The sequence below is a fragment of the Stenella coeruleoalba genome, assembly GCF_951394435.1.
Source record: "Stenella coeruleoalba genome assembly, chromosome: 2".
Lineage (NCBI taxonomy): Eukaryota > Metazoa > Chordata > Mammalia > Artiodactyla > Delphinidae > Stenella > Stenella coeruleoalba.
Genome location: NC_137147.1, coordinates 136,296,416 through 136,319,778, shown reverse-complemented (window position 1 = coordinate 136,319,778; position 23,363 = coordinate 136,296,416). Strand labels below are relative to the sequence as shown.

General features: G+C 42.3%; 1 protein-coding gene across 10 annotated transcripts in view; it reads left to right on the top strand.

Moving 5' to 3' along the window:
- THSD4 (thrombospondin type 1 domain containing 4) overlaps nt 1–23,363 on the top strand; it is a 630,174-nt gene that overhangs the window by 408,393 nt on the left and 198,418 nt on the right. Inside the window, exon 1 of one of the 10 annotated variants that reach the window (XM_079915160.1) lies at nt 17,425–18,213. The exons of the other annotated variants lie outside the window; for them this stretch is intronic. Coding sequence (XP_079771286.1) covers nt 18,142–18,213 — 72 coding nt within the window. The 5' untranslated portion in view covers nt 17,425–18,141. Of the gene's footprint in view, nt 1–17,424; nt 18,214–23,363 lie in introns of those variants that run through there. 10 annotated transcript variants of the gene reach the window in all.

Here is a 23,363-nt window from a genome sequence, read left to right as displayed (position 1 = left end):
TTCAGAGCCAGCAACTTAATGAGACTCCTGTCTGTAACCTGGAGCAGGGGCAGCCAAGCCTTCAGGAAGGCTTTCTTGCACGACAGCCTCACCCATGGAAGCACCACCACGCGACGACCACACTTTGTTGTCTGACCACGTGATGGGAACAGAAGCGTCAACACTTTGGGGTACATTGGCTCAGGTTGCTTCGTTTTTGGAGATGAGTATAAGGATGTGATGACTATTCATTTCCTATGACTGCTATAACAAATTACCACACACTTCGTGCCTTAAAACGACAGAAATGTAATCTCTCACAGTTCTGGAGACCAGACATCCAAAATCAAGGTGTCATCAGGGCTGCACCCCTTTTAAAGGCTCTAGGGGAAAATTAATCCTCCCCTCTTCCAGCTCCTGGTGATGCCTTGGCTTGCGGCTCCATCACTCCAATCTCTGCCTCTGTTTTCACATGGCCTTCTCCTCCTCTCTCTGCCTCTTTCCTCTGTGTGTCTCTTATAGGACACTTGTCATTGTATTTAGGGCCCACCCGGATCATCCAAAATGATTTCATCTTGAGATCCTTCATTTAATGACATCTGCAAAAACCCTTTTTCCAAATAACGTCATATCAGGGAGGAAAAATATCTTTTCCTTCTAAGTTCTTGGCTGGGATCCCTGTAACAAAAGACAGATTAACAAGAGAGAATCATTCACATTTATTTAATATAATATATTAAATATAAAATAATATAATATATATATTATATATAATATAAATATATATTAAATATAATATATATATTATTATATATAATATGATATAATAAATATATATTAAATATATTTATTTAATATAAGTTTTACATGACACGGCAGCCTTTAATGAAACGAAGACCCAAAGAGACAGTTAAACCCGAGCGTCTGTATACTAGGTTTAGTGACGAATGGAGAGTTGTGGGGAAATGCGATAGGACAGAAACGGGTCTGAGCTGAGAGTAGGAAACTGTGGGAAACTTAGCAGCCGTGTGCATTTAGATTCTTCCTGGCGTCTCTCCATCTTTAAGATAAAGGTGCATCTTTCCTCCATGTATAAGGAGGGCACCTCTCACATGAGGGTCTTGTGACCTGCCTCAGGGAAGATCAGAGAGTCCTTCCTGCACTTGCCATTTCTCAGATCCCTTTAGCCTAAAATATGCCAAGGTGCTATATTTAGGGGTAGCATGTCCTGAACTGCATTATCTGCAGTCACAGGTTCTGGGGATTAGTACCTGGACATGTCTGTTGGGGAAACACAATTCAACCCATTACACAGACTTTGATGTATTAAGAAGATAGTCTGACAAGGAGAGTAGGATGGTGAGGGTGGGTGAGACACTAGCCTCCCTGGCTGCTCTGGCCTTAGTCCAGGACTGAGGAAATGAGGAACTGGACGGGGGAGGGAGCATGGGAGTAAAGCAGAGGAGGTGGAATCAGGAGACATTTGATGAAAGAATTAGCCAGGACTAGATCACTGCACGTGTGGTGAATAAGGGAAAGCTTTAATTTGGCACTAAAGCATGTTTCCCAAAAATGTGCGCTGTAGACTATACTGGGTCTTGGAATGTCAGTAGGTATTATGTGTGGGAAGTGGTTCTATAGACGGACGCCTCTGGGAAACACTGGATCAAACAGGGTTGAACCGGCTTCTCTGCAGTGCTTCTCTAAGCCTTTGGCGTGCTTATGTGGTTCCCTACAGGGAGCTTCTGGGGGACAGCCTTTCCCAAACTTATGAACTGTGGACCTGTTTTACCTAGATTATCTTGAAGAACAAATGATCCACACACCTCTAGAAAGTATTGCTCTTAGGCTCCTCATCCACTGAGACAGGGATGAGGGAGAAAAGAAAATGTGAAGGTTAGGAGGATGGAATTCTTTCTATAAGAATAGCCACAGAGACTGACAGCAGTTGGCAGAAGCCACTTGAAAGCTTGCACAGCCCTCTTTGACTTGAATAGTCTGTGGGACTATCCTGTGGTTTGGGTTCTTCTTTCTCTGGTACTTTCTTCTCCATAGAAGAAGCTTTCGCTTTAAGAGGAGGTGTGGCACATCAGTTTCAACCATTGTGACAACACTGATCCATTGGATGGCAATGCTCATGCTGCCTGGAGTAGGATGCCTGGAAGAGTGCTGCAAATGATTAGTGATGTCTGCCATGAGCACAGGAGGAGGGTGGGGATGAGATTTGAGCCCCTCTTGCTTTATACCCTGAAGAACTGCCTTTCCCACCCTGCCCCACCCTCCCTCTCCATGCGTGAAAGGGGCCATCCAAGAGCGCAACTGAAGCTCCCACCACCACAGTAATCCTGGACCCTCCTATCTTTAGCACTCCCTGCCCCATGTAGAGAAGAATGGTTGGTACCAATGACAGAAATATAGACATCAATTTTGCAATGAATAGTTTAAAAAAAAAAAAAAGTAAATGTTTACTGAGCTCTTCGTATGCATCAGACACCACATTAAGTGTTTTACATGCAATATCTCATTTCATTCTCACGACAGCCCTAAGGGACAGGTAACATCAATGATCAGATTTTATATATGGGAACACGAGGCACATAGAAATTAAGTTACTTGCCCAAGGACGCATAGCTGGTGTGTCGTACAGCCAGAATTTGACTCCAAGCAGTCTAATGTTAAAACTAACGTTCATAACCACTAGATTTGAATTTAATTGTAGATGTTTTAGAGTTCAAATGTTGGTAAGACTTGCAGATGGAAATATGCAGAAGGCAGTGGAGGATATAGAATTGGATAAAGTCAGGCCTGGGCTTAGAGCCATCCGGGCAGATGGTGGTTGAAAATTGCCCATGGATACATTTATTCAAACTATGAGGTCAAGAGTTGGTTGTAAGATTTACAATGCAGAAGGGACTCCATGCAAAGATTTTATGTATTAAAATGTTTTTAATTTTCCCAAGCAATGAGTTAGAAATAACTGGCTACTGTTATCACAATCCATGGACAGAACGTTCCAACTGTGAGGAAACAGGACCCAGACACAGAAGTCTATATCCTAAATCATGCTGAAAAGTCAGAATCAGTTGGGAGTTTTGAGAAGCAGAGAAATCTCACTGGTCCCATAAGTGCAGTAGAAAACCATGGTCCTCAGTGAAAGCCAGTGAGGAGATCTGATAGACCACGGCTCTGCCTTGACATCTCACCACAGACTCAGTACCCTCCCCATTCCCTGGAGCCCCTAGGGCACAGCACTGCATCTCATTTTGTCCAGAAGCTCCTAACACCAGGCACAATGCAGACACCCAAGAAATAGTCGCTGAGCCGAGGAAATGAGAACCAACCATGTTCGGCTACATTCTGCTCCTGGACACATTATCCAATATTAAAGTGTTTTCACTGATCCATCACTACGCCATTGCAGATGCCTGAATTTGTCCACATGTACTGGGGACAAAGCCGCGATAAATTGCTACCTACTTGCCCTGAGTTTCATTTTGTTCTGATTCATTGCCTACTTCAGAGACCTGCTAAAATCACAGTTTATGGACTCTACATCCTGGTGGTTCCCAGAGAGAAATGAACCTAGATTCCAGGGAATGCAGATGTCTTCAAACTTGCAGCGAGCTTCCAGCCTCCCTGCAAAGGTCTCTTAAGCCCCTAAGTATTTCCTCTCTTAAATCACACATCACTGGCACAGGCAGAATATTTGTTAGGAGACAGTCGCTTAAAGGTCTACGGAGTAGACAGAAATGCTGTCGTTCTTGGCAATTTTATTGTATTGTTCTTAGGTTTAATTTAGTGATTCTTTTTTTAAAGTTGTGTTTGGTTTTTTTCTGTTCCTGAAAGAAACTCCTTCTTCAGTGCTGCATTTGAAACATGATGTTGAATCTCTCTTGGCATGTTTATGAGCTGGGTGAAGGACTCTGTATGTGAAAGGGAGCTTAATATTTCACTTGTGCAAATGTCGTGACTTTTATCTGACACATTTCGAATTAGGTGATGTGAATCCCTACAGCCGGTGATATGGGTTACTGCATCGCTGTGGCACCCGGGGTGCTGCCAAATTTTGATCTGGATGTAATGGATTTATTTTTGCTTCAACCTAGAATAGATTCTCTTATAGCGTCTGGCAGGTGGTGTGTTGAAGCGAACAGGTTATGGGAGGTGGCGCAGAGTGAGGCACAGTTTTCTGCGCCACATCAGGTTAGCACATACGGAAAATGGCCGTTTATTGAAATATGCAAACGCTTCTCGTGAATATAAAAAAGCATGTGGTCAGGGCAGCAAACAGTTTTTCTCGAATGGGGGGGGCGACGAAAGTGAATAATGTTACACAACTGTGGGAAGTTTTTGGAACTTCCTGAAGCCTTTTTTGTTGTTGTTGTTGTTGTTGTTGTTGTCTTTGCGGTACACGGGCCTCTCACTGTTGTGGCCTCTCCCGTTGTGGAGCACAGGCTCCGGACGCGCAGGCTCAGCGGCCATGGCTCACGGGCCCAGCCGCTCCGCGGCACGTGGGATCTTCCCGGACCGGGGCACGAACCCGTGTCCCCTGCATCGGCAGGCGGACTGCCAGCCACTGCGCCACCAGGGAAGCCCCACCTTTTTTTTTTTTATAACCAGTGTTCACCTTTAAAGTCCTTCAAGTGTACAGCCCAAAATTTGAGTACCTGAAATCGTGCTATAGGCACACACAAAAACGTTACAGACCACTGATCTATTCCCAATGACATCAGTTAAGGCTCTGATACACACACTCACACTCACACACACACTTCAGTTCACATTTATGATTCTTCTTTTGAATGTTATTCAACTTTTGCTGCATTTCTTCATGGACATTATTCCGATTTTGTTGATTTCCACCCATGTTTCTGTGTATACTGTCATATTTTGCCTGAGATATCCTAGGTCCAAGCCTAGGAAAATTGCCTTACGTAAGAATGAAGAATACCTTGAAATCTCTTGCTCTCAGATATGTACCCAACTTTCCAAAGTGATTATTACTGGAAACCACAAAAGTTGAAACTGGAGCACAGCTAACTTGGAAAATCCCCTCATCCCTCCACCTTTGCCATTGTCAGGGTCAGTGATTAGGATTCGAGGCAAGTGCTCCCGCCCATGTGTCGCGCGTGTCATTGTGGTAGACAGGGCTCCTTGACTCTGAGAGTTGTGGCCCTTAAGAACGTCAGGAGCTGCCCCAGAGAGCGATTGTCAAGAACTTCCCGTTCCGGGCACCCCCTCGTGTCACGTAAGAGTGCTTGGCTCTGTGGGAAGCAGTGATATGAAGGAAAAGTATTTGGACTCAGCACCCAAACTGGGGTCCACTTCTTAATACTACTGCGACCTTGGCAGAGCTGTCTACTCTTGTGAGCCTCAGCCTTCTCATCTGGAAAGTGGAAATAAAACTCCTTTCTCTAGACAAATACTGTATGTTACCACTTATAAGTGGAATCTAAAAAGTAAACCAAACAAATGAACAGAACAGAACAGAAACAGACTGACAGAGAACAAACGAGTGGTTACCAGCGGGGAGAGGGAAGAAGAGAAGGGCAAGGTAGGGGTAGGGGATTAAGAGGTACAAACTACTATGTACAAACACTAGACAAGGATATATTGTACAGCACAGGGAATATAGCCAGTATTTTATGACGACTTTAAAGGGAGTATTATCTATAAAAATACTGACTCACTATGTTGTACACCTGAAACTAATATAATATTGTAAATCAACTATACTTCAACAAAAAAAGTCTTCTCCACAAATATTAGTAAAAAGCTTTAGCCATGTGAGTGGGTAACCTTACCTTGTTCTGTCTGCCAGGGACACAATTTGGATTCAACTGCTATTTATAAACTAGTGAGTTTTGTATTGTTGTACCTGATTCATGGCTAAAGTTTTGGAACAAAAACTATAGGGTGTCTGTGTCTGTCTGTGTGTTTATGCATGTCTATGGATATGTTATGTATATGTGATTTTTTTACCTCCACAGGGTATTGCCAAAATTATTTATAAAAGAGCTCTCTACCTAATTGGCTTGAAGAAAAGTAAGCTTTAATATCAATCGTATATTTATGTAAAACTCAAACAGTTTCCTTTCATCTGCTAAAATGAGAAGATGAAACTTCATCTTGGATTATTGGTCTGTCCTACATGAGATGGTGAAAGGTTTTTCTTTACCTTCTAAGTAATCAGCCAAGAAAGATTCCGTGTTTTATCAAAATGGTTTTCCTGTGCCTCATGTCTTCTTTAAGAGGTCTTCGATTATTTAAGAAAACTGAGTCTCCACTATTAAAAGAGCGAAGATTTTCACAACCAAGTAGCTTTCAAAAAATTCCTTTCTCCGTTGTTATTAAAAGTAAATAACATCATGTCTGTCAAGCGCCAGCATAGAGTAGGCAGTTGATAAACGTTCGTTTCCTCGCCTCCCTGCACCTCATAATTTAAGCAATAACTCCCTCTGCAGCTTCTGTTTCTGAAACTGAAATATCTGAGCATTAACTGGTGGGATGATGAGACAGGCTTCTTCAGTGAATTCCTCAGATTTCCTGGATGGACTGAGATGAAGCAAAGGCAGGGGGAAATCTAGATCTAAAACAGACATGAAAGAAGTCTGGGCTATCCAGGGTCACCTTACTACAAATATACATCACATGCTTTTACAACACGGGTAACGGCGATGAACCCTCCCCTTCAGAAGATCCTGACTGCTATAGGCCAGACCTGTGATCCTTCTCTCTTGGGCCCACAGCCAGGTCATATTTCCTAGCCTTCCTGCAGTTGGATGTGGCCAGTGGAAGGTGAGAATCCTCCACTTTCTCCCCTCCTCGTCCGCCAGGTGGATGTCGATGTCCAGGGTGACCCTGAACGGCATGTGCTGAATCAGGCAGAGCCTCGGGCAGCCTGGATCTCTTAAGTGGCCACGTAGAGCAGAGCACCGCCTGCCCTACCATCTGTCCCACCATCTGGACTTTACCCAAATAAGAAATAAACTCTTAATGAAGCCATTAAAACCTCAAGGTTTATCTGTTACAGCAGCTACCACTACCTTAACTAATGAACCTGGTAAAACACGAGGTGAATTTTTTAAACTTTCTCCTTGTGCTAGCACTTGACACTTTTCTGAAGATGACTGCGCCATTTTGTATTTTGTTCCTATGGGAAAACAAATTTCATGATTGCTTAAAAACTAACTATGTGGTCTATCTACTCAAAAATATGCTGTGTATATTGATGATAAGAAGTATGGCAGAAGGTTCTCTGTCAGCAAGAAGTCCCTTTGATTTTTTTTTTGCCTAACAGTTTCCGCTGAAAGCCAGGGTTAGTGATTAACTACTTTTATTGTGTTTTAAATTAGATTAAACATTCCTGATGCCAGGTGCTGGGCTGACAAGGGAGAGCTCAGTAAAACAGGAGAAATAGAAGTGATTATTAGAAATTCAGAAATTAGAAACCTAAAGACATTTCTCAGGTATTCTCTATACTTGTATGTTTTCTTAAACAAACTATACTGAAAATAATTGTACCTTTCCCAGTCTTCAGCTTCATCAACCGTAAAATGAGGGATACTTAATCCATGGGATCTGAGGATTAAATGCGGCTCATGTCTCCCTCCCTGCCTAATGCCTGGCACAATAAACGTTAAATAACGCACACAGTAACTGTTGAAACCTTGACCTCTTTCTTAATGATTTGGTTTATTGGATTTTGCTTTGGAATTATGCTTAAGAACACGAGTTACACCCTCAGAGACTTGTAAACTCTCTGGCTGCTTACCTCAACGTCAGTTGGTGCTAAATAGCAGTGGTTTTAGTTACGGTATCTACTTTTACAATTTATATTGGCTTCTTCTTACTACTTTTTACTGGTAGCTACAGCCTTGAAGTTACCTTCGTCAAATCCTTTTTATGGGAAGAAGAAAATAAAACACCCCGGTAGAAATTATTACTAAAAAATGAACAAGCTCTATATCCAAGCTGGGGGAGATACCCCAGGCAGAGCCGATTACCAGCCTTCAGAGGGCTGTTTCAACGGCTTGGGGGTCCGTTACATTCAACGCCAAGATTGTTGCTGGTTCCAGCAGGTTGAGGTTAACAGAAGTCAGAACTCCCTGCCTAGGTATGGCCTTGCTGCACTTTCAGCTTTTATGTCGGGAGGAAGGAGAGAGGAAAGAGAGGTAAAATGTGAAATAAGATTGGGGATTGAAGGTGGAAATCTGGTTGAGGGTAAGAAGTAACTTTGGTTGCTCTTCTGTGTACACATCAGAAGTTTGAGAAACCCAGCCCTTAAAGCACCTGTTCTGATATACATTCTCACCAGCCTTATGTCGGACTACCCGCTTTTCTGAACTCTTGCCAATAGTGGGTATTTCCATTCACAAAAACTCTTTTCCAGTGTATCAGGTGAACGTGGTATGATGTTATTTGGTTTTGGAATTCTTTGGTCACCCCTGATGTTCAATTGCTTTTCATCTTCCATTTTCGTATTGCATTTGTACATCTTCATTTGTGAGTTTACTATTTCATGGTCTTTCCCATTTTTATTGTTATAGTCACCATTTTTTTTCTAAATGAAGATAATTTTGTTTTTCTTACTACATTTATTCCTCTGCTGCTCATTGTAGGAAAAAATAACTAAAATTTTAAAAACAAGAATGTGATTCATCTTTTGTGTTTGCCCCAAACAGAATTAAGGATGCCATATTATGGTCTACTTTTTAAAAACAGCTTTATTAACAGTAATGCACATATACTAGTCACTCATTTAAAGTATATAATGCCATATTTTTAGTATATTCAGAGTCATACAACCATCACCACAATCTAGTTTTTAGAAAGTTTCATCACCCCAAAAAGAAATACTACCCATTTCTTCTCACCCTCCTCAGGCCTAAGAAACTACTAATATACTTTCTGTCTCTATAAATTTGCCTATCCTACACATCTTATATTAATGGAATCAGTTAATAAGTGGACTTTTGTGACTGGGTTCTTTTACTTAACATAATATTTTCGAGGGCCATCATGTTGTAGCATGTATTAGCATTTCATCTCTTTATTGCCAAATACTATGATATTGTTTGGGTATTTTTATTCATTCATCAGGTGATAAACATTTGAGTTGTTTCCACACTTTGGCTATTATGAATAATGCTGCTGTGAGCATCGATCCAATGAAAGCATTGTGTGGACATATGTTTTCACTTCTCTTAGGTGTATAACTAGGATTGGAATTGCTGGATCATGTGGTAATTCTACATTTAACTTTATAGTGCAGCTGCCAGATTGTTTTCCAAAGCAGCTGCACCATTTTACATTTACCTCCAGTAGTGTGTGAGGGTTTTGATTTTTCCACATCCTCACCGACATTTGTTATTACCTGTATTTCTGATTAGCTGATAAGAAGTGGTGTCTTATTGTAGTTTTGATTTGCATTTCCCTGATGACTAATGATGTTGACCATCTTTTCATGTGCTTATTGGGCATTTGTATATTTTGGGGGGGAAAATGTCTGTTCAAGTCCTTTGCCTACTTTATAATTGGGTTGTGTTTTTTTTGTTATTAAGTTTAGGAATATTTTATATATTCTGGATATAAGTCCCGTATCAGATATACGATTTGTAAATATTTTCACCCAACCTGTGGTTTGTGTTTATCATGAGCAGCACAAAAGTCTTCAATTTCAATGAAGTCTCACTTATTTCCTCCTTTGTCACTTGTGTTTTTGGTGTCTTATCTAAGAAACTGTCACCTAACCCGAGGTCATGAAGTTGCTCCTATGTTTCTTCTAGGAGTTTTACAGTTTTAGCTCTTACACTTAGATCTATATATTAGTGTCTATGGCTGCTGTAAACTAACACAAACAGGAGCTCAAAATAACGCAAATTGATTTTCATACAGTTCTGGAGGTCAGAAGTCTGAAATGGGTCTCACTAGGCTAAAATCAAGGTGTTAGCAGGCTGCATTCCTTGTGGAGGTGCTAGAGAAGAATTCCTATTTTGTTCCCTTTTCCACCGTCTAGAGACTGTCCACATTCATTGGCTCATGGCTCCCTTTTATCTTCAAAGCCAGCAATGGCAAGTTGAGTTCTTCTCACACCAAATTACAGTCAGCCCTCAGTATTCATTGGTTCTGCATCTGTGAATTCAACCAACTGAAGATAGAAAATATTTGGGGAAAAAAATTCCAGAAAGTTCCAAAAAAGCAAAACTGGAATTTGCCACATGCCAGTAACTATTTACATAGCATTTACATTGTATTAGGTGTTATAAGTAATCTAGAGATGACTTAAAGTATACAGGAGGATGTGCATAGGTTATATGCAAATACTATGCCATTTTATATGAGGGACTTGTGCATCCACAGATTTCGGTATCCACGGGGTTCTGGAACCAGTCCTCCCAGGATACCGAGGGAAGGACAACTGTACTCTTGATTTCCTCTTCTGCCTCACTTTTCCACATTTAAGGAACTTTATGATTACACTGGGCCCACCTGGATAGTCAAGATACTATTCCTATTTTAAAGTAATCTGATTAGCCACCTTAATTCCATTTGTTATCTTAATTACCCTCTGCCATGTAATGCAACGTATTCGAAGATTCTGAAGATTAGAACATGGACATCTTTGAGGGACTATTATTCTGCCTGTCATAGACTGTAATCCATCTTGGGTTAATTTTTGTGTGTGGTGTGTGGTAGAGGTCCAGCTTCAATCTTCTGCCTGTGGACATCTAGTTATCCCAGCACTATTTGTTGAGAAGACTCTTCTTCCATTTAAGTGGCCTACTTTTGTCTTCAAACAATATAATATCAAAATGTACCCATATCAATAAATATATGACATAGTTACTTTAAATGATTGGATGGGATTTCACTTTTTGGATATACCTTACTTTATTTAGCAACTTTGCTATTGGACATTGCTTTTGGCCTTTCCCTATTAAAATAGACATTATCTGATTTATGGGTTTTTAAAAATATATTATGGACACAAACCCTTTTCCTTTATAGATGTTGTAAATTACCTTTGAAATTGGTCACTTCTTTTCACCATCCTGGTTTAAGCTCTTATCCCTTTCAGCTGGACTCCAGCCAGAATCTTCTCACTGGTCTCCCAGCCTCCACTGTTGCCTCTCTTCAGCCCTTTCTCTATAAACAGAGTAACCTTTGCAAAATGCAATTCTAGTCATGTAACTGCTGCCTCTGCTTTTAAAACAGATTCTCATTAAAAAAAGGATGGAACTCTTTATTGTGGCTCCTCCCTTTGTCTTCAGCCTAATCTGATGCTGTGCTCCCACTCGCCCACTCTCTCTGCATCCACACCTGCTTCCTCTCAGGTCCTTGTGAAAGCCATTGTTGCTCCTGTCACAAGCCAATCTCCCTAATGAGGACAAGCCTCTTATATCACCACATATCTTTTCTTTGCAGCCCTTTTCACGTTGCAATTTTTAATTTACTTATTGGGTTTCATTAATGTTGGCCTCCTGCACCAGACAGCAAGCTCCACAAAGATAGGAATTGAGTCTGCTTTTGCTGATCCCTGTCTCTCCAAGTCCCAGCACATGATAAATACTGATATTTTAAGTTATTTACTAGTGAAATACATTTTCTACTGTGTATTTGACTTTAAATTATGTTAATGATATGTACATTTTTGATTTACAAAATCTTAAAAGTACATATAAATCTTTCTTCTATGATTCCTGCCTTTGTTAGAACTATGCTTAAAAGTCCTCCCCCACTCCAAGAATACAGAAATATTGACCTTTTTTTTTTTTTACTGCTTTCAAACTTCTGTTGTTTGCATTAAAATCTTCAGTCGACCTGCAGTTTATTTTTAGCATATGGTATAATTTATGGAAATAACTATTTACTTCCCAAATAGCCATTTTCCTAACACTTTTCCATCCTTTCCTTGCAGATCTGTAGTGATTCATTGCTTGCACCCTAAATCCTTTTCCATGTTTAGTTATGTAAATAATGTCTATTCTTACACTGGTAGTATTTGCCACTGTTTTCATTATTATAGCTTTATGCTATGTTTTAGTATCTGACAGTCACATTTTCTAAGAAAATATGTTTTTAATAAAATAATACTTTCAAGTTATACAATTTGAATTAAGGTTACCAGACAGCGGACTGTTGAGTAGAGCAACACAAATCCTTGAGCCCCACCCTCAGAGTCTCTGAGTCAGTAGGTCTGGAGTGGGGCCCAAGTATTTACATCTCTAGCAAGTTTTCTGATGATGGTGATGCTGCTGGTCCAGGGACCACAATTTGAGAACCTCTGCCTTAGGGTAAATAATTGAAATAAAGAATGTGGTCAACATGAGAATGGTCTTGATGTCTGCATTCATTCCCTGGTGTCCTCTCAGACTTAGGATGAGCCTACCCCCTGTACTTTGTGTGAGCATCTCCCTGACCGTGTCTCTGGCCCTGCTCCTGCCTCAAATTCAAAGGTGAGCCAAGAAGCATAGCCCTCCTTTCAGGGACCCTGCAAGGCACTCAGCCGCCGAATAGCACAGGTGCCCTACTGGTTACAAGAGTCGAGCTTTGGCCCCTCATAAGCAGAAACTAGAGAAAGTGAAGGACCTGTGACTCCCTTTGCTGGGGAGCTTCTCATGATTTTCCTTATGTTTAAGGGGAATAGAGCTGAGAACTCCCCTTTGCTTTCCGCATTCCCACTTCCTTGGCTATTTAATGGCTCCATGGTCCACACAAAGGAAGAGTTAATTACTAACATCTGCTCCCGGACCAATAGCCAACTTCTTGACAAAGATTTTGTTTCCACCTAGTCCATACAATGTAAGCATATTTAAGGAAATCAAAGTAGTTTGACCTGTTTAGCCGTATAGTATATACCTCTGTGGAGAAAGTGGCATCTTACTTCTTCCTTCATAAAGGGATGGACATTCTTTGCAGGAAATAAAATGGCCTTAAAGGTGCTATTTGCATGTTTTCCCTGTTTTTTGTTACTCATATTTCTCCCACTCACTTATATTTTCTCTATCTAGGTCACACAAAAGTTAGGTTGGAAATTGTCTCCATTTCCTGGAGGGATTCAGTTTCTGGAAATTTCTCCTTTTCATTTTTTACTTCGTAGTATCTAAAATGTGCCATTAGAAGACCTCTCCTCCCATCACAAGCAGACGAGAGTTTCCTATAGGACACTTTCTTGCATTCATTCCCTAATTCAATGCACACTGAATGAGGCAACGTGTGGAGCCATGGGAACACAGAAAGATACATCTCCTGTCATCAAGGCCTCACTCTCTACTGATGAAGGCAGATACATTAGCTAACAATTACAATAAATATTGCACTGGAGGAAATCAGAGGATGCCTGGGGACAAAGGCCCAGGGCACTGCCCTCAGCTTGGTTAGGAGGCCGTCAAGGCATAACACCCAGGAAGGGTGACATTTAAGTGAATCATTGATGGAGGGGGTTTGTGTATGTATTTATTTATTTCTATTATTAACTGTTATTATTACCTCATTTTTATTTACTTTTGGAATAGCAATATACTCGCATGTTTGACAATTCAGTTAATATGAAAGGGATATAGAAGTGCTGCCCCAGAGAAATACGTGATTTAAAATTTTTCTAGTAGCTGCATTTTAAAAAGCAAAACAAAACAAGTTGTGTAATACCATACTTTATTTAAACCAACATATATGAAATTATCATTCCAACATCTAATCAGCAAAAAAACATATTAGTGTGAGATATCTTACATTCTTTTTTCATACCAGGTCTTCCCACTGGACAAAGTATAGTTTACATTTATAACACATCACAATTTGGAAAAGCCACATTTCAAGGGCTCAATAACCACACGTGACTAAGTGGCTACATAGTCATAAGTTTCAACCCCATTTCTGCCCTGAAGCTACTGAGTTCCCCTCCCTAGAAGCGGGCACTGTGGGCAGCCTCAGGTGTGTTCTTCTGCAGATAGTTATTATGTCTACCAGCAATTATAAACACATATTCACAAATAATAGGATAATAATTACACAGTTGTGCATCCTACTTTTTTTCACTGAGTAAATCTTGAAGATGTTTCATTATATGGGACGCAAGCTCAATCTCTTTCCTGCTGCCGAGTATCCTATTTTTCATTTAGTCCTTATCGATGGACTTGTAGGTGGTTTCCAGTATTCGGTGCTTATGTGAGCTGGATTTTCAGAGGCAGAGGGCAACAGGTACTAACCCACTGAGGATGAGGGAATGATATTCTAGAGAGACTGTCATGAAGGAAGGCACGGGGCACAAGGACACATGGCATTTAGGGATAATTTCTTGTGGCTCAAGACATCTGGACGGTAGAGTGTGTGTGAACAGAAAAGAGGATGAGGAAGCTGGAAGGGCAGGAAGAGACCAGATTATAAACAGCCTCGCCAGTGTCATATTAAGGAGTTTGGACTTCATCCATAATGGAGAGTAATCAAAAGGTTTTCAGAAGCAGGGAAGAATTAATAGATGATTGAATTAATAAATAAATGGGGCAGGAGGGAGCAGTCTTCCATACGGATGAATTCTGATTAATAGATGTAGATGGGAAACAGAAAATAGCCATTTAGAGGACTACAGTAATAACTGCTGCAGGCAAGATCTACCTATGAATATTCAAATTAGTGGATGAAACTTTGAGAAACAGAATACTTGCGTAGCCTCAAAGTATTTCCCCCAAAATATGTATTAATTATTGTGATGGTTTTAACATATGTCCAAATATTCTTTGATACTCCCTCTCCAGGAAGTGGAGCTTAATTCCACTGGACTTGCTCACTCACTTCTAATGAATAAGGTATGGAAAAGGAAAAATAGTAACTTTACAGTGGACAAACCTGGCAGACACCACCTCAACCAAGTGATCAAGGTCAACATCACTAGGCATGTTGATATAGGGTGCCTCTGACAAATGAGATGAGGAGGGCACTTCACCTCTGTGGTATACTTCCTCAAAACCCATAACCAGGTCTAATTATGAGAAAACATCAGATAAACCCAAATTGAGGGACATTCTACAAAAAAGCTAATCAATATTCTTCAAAAGTGTCAAGGTCATAAAAAACAAAGACTGAGAATCTGTCACATACCAGAAAAGACCAAAGAGATGTGGAATCCTGGGCTGGGCTCCTGGAACGTTCAAAGGACATTGGGGGAAAACTGGGGAAATATGACTGAAGTCTTTATTTTAGTTAATATCATTGTACCAGTGTGAATGTCTTATGGTACCTTTACCTTTCGTAAAGGTACCATAGCCGTTTAAGATGTTAACATTAGAAGGAGCTGGGTGAAGATATACCATGATACTCTGTACTATCTTTGCAAACGTTCTATAAATATAAAATTATTTCAAAATAAAAGTTTAAAAAAAAAGAATCAGGGGAGTGACATGATTAGATTCGCATTTTAGAAGAATCCCAGTGGTTGCAGTGGGGAAGAAGTTTGGAAGGGGAAAGACTAGAGTAGGGAGCTTACAAGGTCTTGCTACAAAAAGTCAGGAAGGGATAGTGGAGGCCCAAATGGGGGCAGAGGCATCAGGAATCTGGGGCAATGGACAGATTGGAGAGAGCTCTAGAAGGAAACTCAATCAGATCTGGTGATGGTTTGGTAAGGAAGTACGAGAACTCAAGATAACACCCAGGGGCTTCCCTGGTGCAATGGGGAGCGATGGGGAGCGGCAGATTAAGCTTCGCTCGCTAGCCCGCTGCTCATCTCCTGCTGGGCGGCCCGGTTCCTAACTGGGGGTTGGGGACCCCTGATCTATACAGTGGAATATTATTCAACCTTAAAAAGGAATGAAGTTGTGATGCATCCTACAACATGGATGAAACTTGAAAATATCATGCTAAGTAAAATGTCAGCTACGAAAGGACAAATATATGATTCCACTTAGTTGAGCAGCCGAGAGCAGTCCAATTCATAAAGACAGAAAGGTGAATAAAGGTTACCCGGAGTCGGGAGGAGGGAGAATTGAGGAGTTATTATTTACTGAATACAGAGTTTCTGTTTGGGATGATGAAAAAGTTCTGGAAACGGATAGTGGTGATGGTGGTACAACATTGTGAATATACTAAAATGCCTCTGAATTATACACTTAAAAATGGTTAAAGTGGTAACATTTTATGCTGTGTGTATTTTACCACAATATTAAAAAAAAAATAATAGAAGGCCATGGTTAATGCTGCAAAGAAGCCAAATAAGATAAGCTCTGAAGAATTATCCTTTGCAGTCTGTGCCATGGAGGCCATTGGTGTTATTTCCAGAGCCCTTACAGTGGAGAAAAGGTGTTAAAAATCAGATTGCAGTGGGTTGAAGGACGATGGGGAAGCGTGTGGACCAGGCATTGGCAAACTCTGGCCAAATCTGGCCCGCTACCTGTTTCTGTAAATAAAGTTGTCCCGGAACACAGCCCACCCCTTCCTGTATGTATTGCCTTCGGTTGCTCTTGTGCTACCCCAGCAGAGCTGAGTTGCTGCCACAGAACGCATGTGATCTGCAAAGCTGCAAATACTTATTATCTGGCCCTTTACAGAAAGCTCCCCAACCCCCGGACTAGACAAGACCCCTGGTCTTTCAAGAAGTTTGGTTTTGTTAGACAATTCCTGCGTTTCTGGTGAGGTTATTGAGTAGATGACAGTGCCTCTTCAGTCACCTAGCGTAACAGACCCCATGCTAAGCAATAATAGTAATGAATAAGAAAGAGAAAGCAGAGGAGGAAGGGGAAGAGAAGAAGTTCATTCCTTCCTTTCTCTAACGAGATATTATCTTCACCATTACCTTCTGTCTCTTACACCCCTGGAAAAAGGGATTGAAAGTCCCTTCACCCAACCGCCAAAAAAACTCCCCACTAGTAGATTGTCACATGACTGGTGATAATAAACGTTCCGAAGTGGCTACAAACTGCAGTTTCGTTTAAAGTTTCCTCATTAATGCAAGAAGGTGCCCACTACCTGAGGTTTTTCAAGTGTTTATTAATTTACTTTCTGGCACTGAGTGCCAATACTTATTCAGATCAAAGAGAAAGCCGATGTCTTTAGCACTTACTGTGTATCCGGAACTATGCCGAGTTTTGTGCCTAGGTGACCTCACTGATAATCATCAAAACCCAGCAGATGGCCTTTCCCCATTTGACTTGTGGAACGGCTGAGGCTCACTGTAAGCTTTAGCATGACCTGCTCCCCAGCCTGCTCCTGTGCTCCCTCTGTCCATAAGCCCCACTTTGATGGTCAATGTGATTCTGCCCAGAGGTATGGCTCTAAAACCATCCTGCTTTCATGCACTCTGCCAGTGTCATCTAATACCTGGGTTTCACTTGTTCCCACCTTACCATTTATTTTTATATCGTCTGCAATAATTCCTCAAGCTCTTGGTTAGACACAGAGACCCAGTGAGGCGGCAGGAGGGGGTTATAGTGGCTTCCTCAGTTCCCATCTATTCATGTCCTGGTGATCGGCACGTAAACACATAGCAGTCAAACGCATAGTGGGACTTCTTTCCTCTTCGAGGCTGCCCTTGATAGCACAGCCTGTGACTGCCTAGATTTCTGCTGCCATCAAATCAGAACTAAAAGGGAACTCGGAGGTCATCGACCCAACCCTTGACTGTACCACTGAGAAAACCAGCCGAGGAGCAGAGAGGGTTAGCAACTTATCCAGGCACACACAGCTTGTCAGTAGCAGATCCTGGACTAGGAAGGCCCCAGTTGTTCCAGCTCCCAGCCTAGGGCTTATCCTGCTTCAGTTCACTGCCTCCTGCCTGCCTCAGTTGATGAAGCAGGGGCCGTCTGCCTGCCTGTGGAGTGCTTACCTTGGAGCCCTTTTCATGAATGAGACCAGATGCGGAACTCCACATTGATCATTTCTGTCCCTCCCCTTTCTGCTTTCGGTTAAAGGCAGCCCCCCAGCTCCCAGCTGGCTCCTGTCCCCTCCCCCAGCTGGGAGAAGTTATTACATGAAGAGATCAGCTTACCAGTTTTCTTCCGAGCAGAGGCTGAGCTCGGAGCTCCGGGTAGTACAGTGAGGGAGAGCCGAGGGAAGCAGCGCGGTGCCTAGCGGAACTCCGGGGCTGGAATCCCGAGACACAAGTGCATCTGCTAGCTGTTAGCACTTGGCAGACGGACTTCTCCTCTAGGGTAGTTCTAACGTTGGGTAATAATGTTTGTCAGCTACCTGATATTAACATTGCTCCACGTTCAAACAGCAGTGTTAGCAAGACCTGGGGGAGAGGTAAGCCAAATAAAATATCTTGTCAGAAGTTGTATTTTCGTCAGCATTATATTTCCTCTTCTATCTACCAAGAGGGATCAAGGAAGGGGTTTTTATGGTGTGTAAAGAGTCATGCTTGATTTTGCTTTTTTAGGCTTGCCTTGCCTTTTCTTACAGGAAGACTTCTTTTCTTCTTGAAAAATCCTGTAATTTCTAAAATCTTCTTCTGGTACAGCTGCCACACCAGGGCATTGGCATGGTCTTGGTGACAGATGCCTGGAGCATGTACGTTTCTAGTTCTGCTGTTGCAAAAAAAAAAAAAATGTACATGTCAGATTCCAGTAGAGACTATTACCTGTTGCGAATTTTTCTCCAGTATTGCATATGCATGCTAGAGGGTGCATACTAGAGGAATTGCTTTTCTTTGCTGCTTTTGCATTACATTTTCCTCCTTTTTTGCTTTGATGTGCTTGGGAAAAAAACTGTGTTTAACTTTGTATCATAGGTTTGAAGAAGGGTAGTGATACATAACAGGGCTCAGAGTGTCCCAGCTCTACTGATCTACCATAGAAGGGAGGCATGTTTAAGACCCATGAGGATGATTTATTCTTATTGGTTTAGCTCATATGTTTGCTGGATACATTTTTGAACATCATAAATGCCTGTAGGAGCCAGTCTTTGACACAGCGATTGGAAGGGATGATCATATGGGCTGGAGAGGGAAGCATGTAGGTGTATCCACCCTCACCTGCAAATAAGCCTGCAACAAATTTACCTCGTCCACTGCTTTTACTCCTTATTCTGATGAAAAGTCTTGGAGACTGATGGCTGAGTAATGAAAGGACAGCCTTTTGCCTGAATCTATCTTCCTCTTTGAAAAGCCAAGTGAAAAGTGTATCTCCTAGAAAGGCCACTGGGCCACTTCACAGCTCTGCCTTTTGTTAGCATTGTGGGGATGGAGCAGGCTCTGAAAGCCTCCTGTAATGACTTTCCCTTTTCTAAGAGGAGTGGGAGTGAGCTGCTCCCAAATCCGGGCTGCAAGGCAAGCTATGGTTGCAGCAGGCTCTTTACTCTGTTCAAAGCAGACATGGTACAGAGGCGTGCAGCAATGGGTCATTTGTTCTAGGCTTTTAGCCTATTAGTTACCCATGTCTTCTGCTCTGCAGATATTTTCTGGGCCTGTTGGGTGGGGGGAGGCGGGGTCTTGAATGGGAGCTGGAGGAACTGAATGGGTTAGTGATGCGGAGGCAGAAAGCAGACCCTTACCCTCTAGTTGCAGTTGAAGTTCGCAACTTCCCTGTTGATTTTTTAGTGGAGTAAATGACAAATGGGCCGGCCTGACTCAGCCTGGAGCACTTAAGCATGTGAGAGGAGAGCTCATATGGAAAATATTTCTATCACCGCTGCATACGCATATGGTCTGGGGAGACCCCCATACAGAGCAAATCACAGCGCTCCAACAGCCCCTCAGTGGCGTGCCAATTACTCTTATTAACAGCGGGGCCAAGGGCAGGCTCCAGTTACCTGCACACAGCTGGCTCCCAGGGAAGGCCACTCTGCAATGCGTGTGCTTCAAGCCTTGTGTCACATGCGGTGAGGCCAGTGGCTCTGTTTCACTTTACAGTCAGCACAGCAGATGAAAACTTCAAGGGGATTACACGGGCTCATCCAAATCTTGACTGTTCAGGCGGCACTTAGCACTCAGGAGAGGAAGGCAGAACTTCTGTCTTTTGAATTAAAGTGTGTGTGTGTGTGTGTGCGTGTGTGTGTGTGTGTGTGTGCGTGCTTAATACTCAGAAAAGCCAATCAGAGGTGATGAATGCCTGCTGTCTCTTCCTTTGTTCTACCCTGCTATGCTAAATAAAGACCCTCCTGTGCCTTTTCCTCTTTTCTTTCTAGTTTACCTTCCTTCTGTGTGTGTGTGTGTGTGTGTGTGTGTGTGTGTGTGTGCGCGCGCCGCTGCAAAGCCTTGGCTCCATAACTACTCTGCTCCTAGAAAACTGTACAATTAAGATTCCTTTCCCCTTGTTGGAAATGAAACGATGAGGAAGAACATGAGTATGAACTGCTCCCCTTCCCTCCTTAAAAAGAATGTCGTTTATATGGAGCTTTGGAGAATGTGGCATTTCTTTATAAGAGCCTCTTTTTTTATAACCAGGTTACTTACAAAACGCACCCGTAAACATGTGGTGTCACCCAGATTTTCATTTTCTCGGCCAGCCGGTTTTCTTGCAGGTTTTAATTACCTTCCCTTTAGATGTTTATGAAAACACATGAGGAAAAAGAAGGAAGGGGAAGAGAGTGTCATACACCTCGTGGTGTTTGGCTGGCTGTGTTCTCAGTGTGGATGGACGCCAAGCAGCAAACTCTGACCAGGAGCTCACAGACTCGGTTTTCTAGGGTGTGAGGTCCTTCCAGATAACCAGGGGCTGACAGGTGGTGGGAAGAAGGGGTGAGATTCAAAGCAAGTCTTATTTAGCGTCCTGTTGCTGGCACTGTTGCGTTGGTGACTGTCAACCACGGACAGAACAACCCAGTATGGGGTCGGTGCATGGGTTGGAGAACAAACACAGAGAACGACTGTTCCCTCTTTCGTTTTCTGGTTGCAGGAGCATTAAACTAAGAACGCTGAGGCCCCTCGAATGCTTTTGCCGTTGTCACAATAGGACAGCATTGGTGTTCACTTGTACAGACTGTGTGCATCCCTTGAAAGAATGTAAAGGAGCGTGAATCAGGCTGGACCTTGGGTGCATTTTTCAGTGTGGGAAGCGTGCCAGGATCCAGTTTCTTTGCAGGATGCAAGAGAATGGTGTGTGGGGATGTGTATGTACATTTCCTGAACTTGGACTTACCTTCTCAGATAAGACCAATGCGATACAGTTATATGTGCAGAGGGGGTGGCAGAGGCAACTGGAAACCTATATAGTTGGTACACTGTGGTGAGACAGATTCCTAGAAGTGAACCAAAAAGACGTTTATTTTAATTTTGATGAAGCAATTTGGCAAAACGTATCAAAATTAAAAATAAATATCTCAGCTGCTAACAGGTACGGGCTATCTTTTGTGGTGATGAAAATGTTTCCAAGTTAGTGGTAACGGTTGCACAATCTTGTGATTGTACTGAATCGTACCTTTTAAAAGAGCAAATTTGATGGCATGTGAATAATATCTCAACTTATTTAATTAAAAATAAGAAGTATCTCTTTGACGCAGCTTTTCCATTTCTAATACTTTATCAAATAGATCTACTCTGAATGTGCAAAATGCCCTGTAAACCATTTTCCACTGTGTAGCTGTTACAACAACCTAAATGCCCGTCAGTGGGGGACAGATGCACCCAAAGTCCAGCCGGACTCTCAGTCCTTTACATTCTTTCAGGGGATGCACACAGCCTGTGCAAGTGGACACCAATGCTGTCCTGTTGTGACAAGGGCAAGGGCATTCTAGGGACCTAGAGTGGACCTAGCATTAAACCTCTTAGTTTAATGCTCCTGCAGCCAGAAAATGAAAGAAGGGATAGCCCTTCTCTGTTTGTTTTCAAACCCGTGCACCGACCCCATACTGGGTTGTTCTGTCCTTGGTTGACAATCATCACCAAGGTGTTCAGAAAGAATGGGGTCGCTCTACGCGCACTGATACGAAATGACCACCAGGATATGTAGTTAGGTAAGAAAAGAACAATGTGTATAAAATGCTACGATTTTTGTGAAATGTGTTAACATATTTGTCCATCCTCTCTCTGGAAGGATATATGAGAAAATGAGGGGAAAAATAGAGTGGCTGGGGAAGGAGAGCCGGTGAGACTTATAATTTACTATATACCTTTGGTACCTTTTGAATTGTGTACAGTGAGCATGTCTTATCAGTTAAAAAATAATAATAAAATGCTTGATGTAATAATAAATCACTTAGTAATAAAATATGTGATATAATAGATAACATCCTCAACAATTGCTCATAGCAGGTGTCAAGGTGAAGTGTTTATGACTTAATAGGCTTGACACAAGTTCAGCTCAATGAAGTGATTCCTTGAGGGCTAAAATGATGTTCTTTACGTGGCGCATTCATTCAGTTAACACCTACTTAAAACCCCTGTTTTCTCATTTTACAATGAGGATAACAACAGTAGCTATTTTAAGGGTGGTTGGAAGGATTACCACCAACCAACAGACTCACAGATATGGAGGACAGACTAGTGGTTACCAGTGGGGAGAAAGAACGGAGAGGGGCAAGATAGAGGCATAGGATTAAGAGGTTCCAACTACTATGCCAAAATAAATAAGCTATAGGGATATATTGTAGAGCACAGGGAATGTAGCCTATAACTATAAATGGGGTATAATCTTAAAAAATTGTGAATTACTGTGTTGTACACCTGAAATTTATATAATATTGTAAATCAACTATACCTCAATTTAAAAAAAAAGATTTTTAAAATGTGATAATAGGACTTCCCTGGTGGCGCAGTGGTTGAGAGCCCGCCTGCCGATGCAGGGAACACGGGTTCGTGCCCCGGTCCGGGAGGATCCCACATGCCGTGGAGCGGCTGGGCCCGTGAGCCGTGGCCGCTGAGCCTGCGCGTCCGGAGCCTGTGCTCCGCAACGGGAGAGGCCCCAGCAGTGAGAGGCCCGCGTACCGCAAAAAAAACAAACAAAACAAAACAAACAAACAAACAAAAATTGTGATAATATGTGTAGAGCTCTTAGCTTGGTGTGTCAGGCACAGAGTAAACAGCACTTATTGGCTATTACTACAATTACTATTGCAAATGCTACCAGAGTGTGCCACCTCGGTGCTGAAAAGAGGAAGGTAAAAAAATAAGGTCTTTGTCTTTGATGAGCTTATACTTTAAAAGGGGCACAGGGGCTTCCCTGGTGGCGCAGTGGATGAGAGTCCGCCTGCCGATGCAGGGGACACGGGTTCGTGCCCCGGTCCGGGGGGGATCCCACATGCCGCGGAGCGGCTGGGCCCGTGAGCCATGGCCGCTGAGCCTGCGCATCCGGAGCCTGTGCTCCGCAACGGTAGAGGCCACAACAGTGAGAGGCCCGCATACCGCAAAAAAAAAAAAGGGGGGGGGGGCGTCACAGAGTGCAAACAATTAATGATTATGCAATAAGAAGCTCTCTTTAATTGCAAGAGCAGCGGCAAAGAAGCAGTGAAATCTGCCTAAG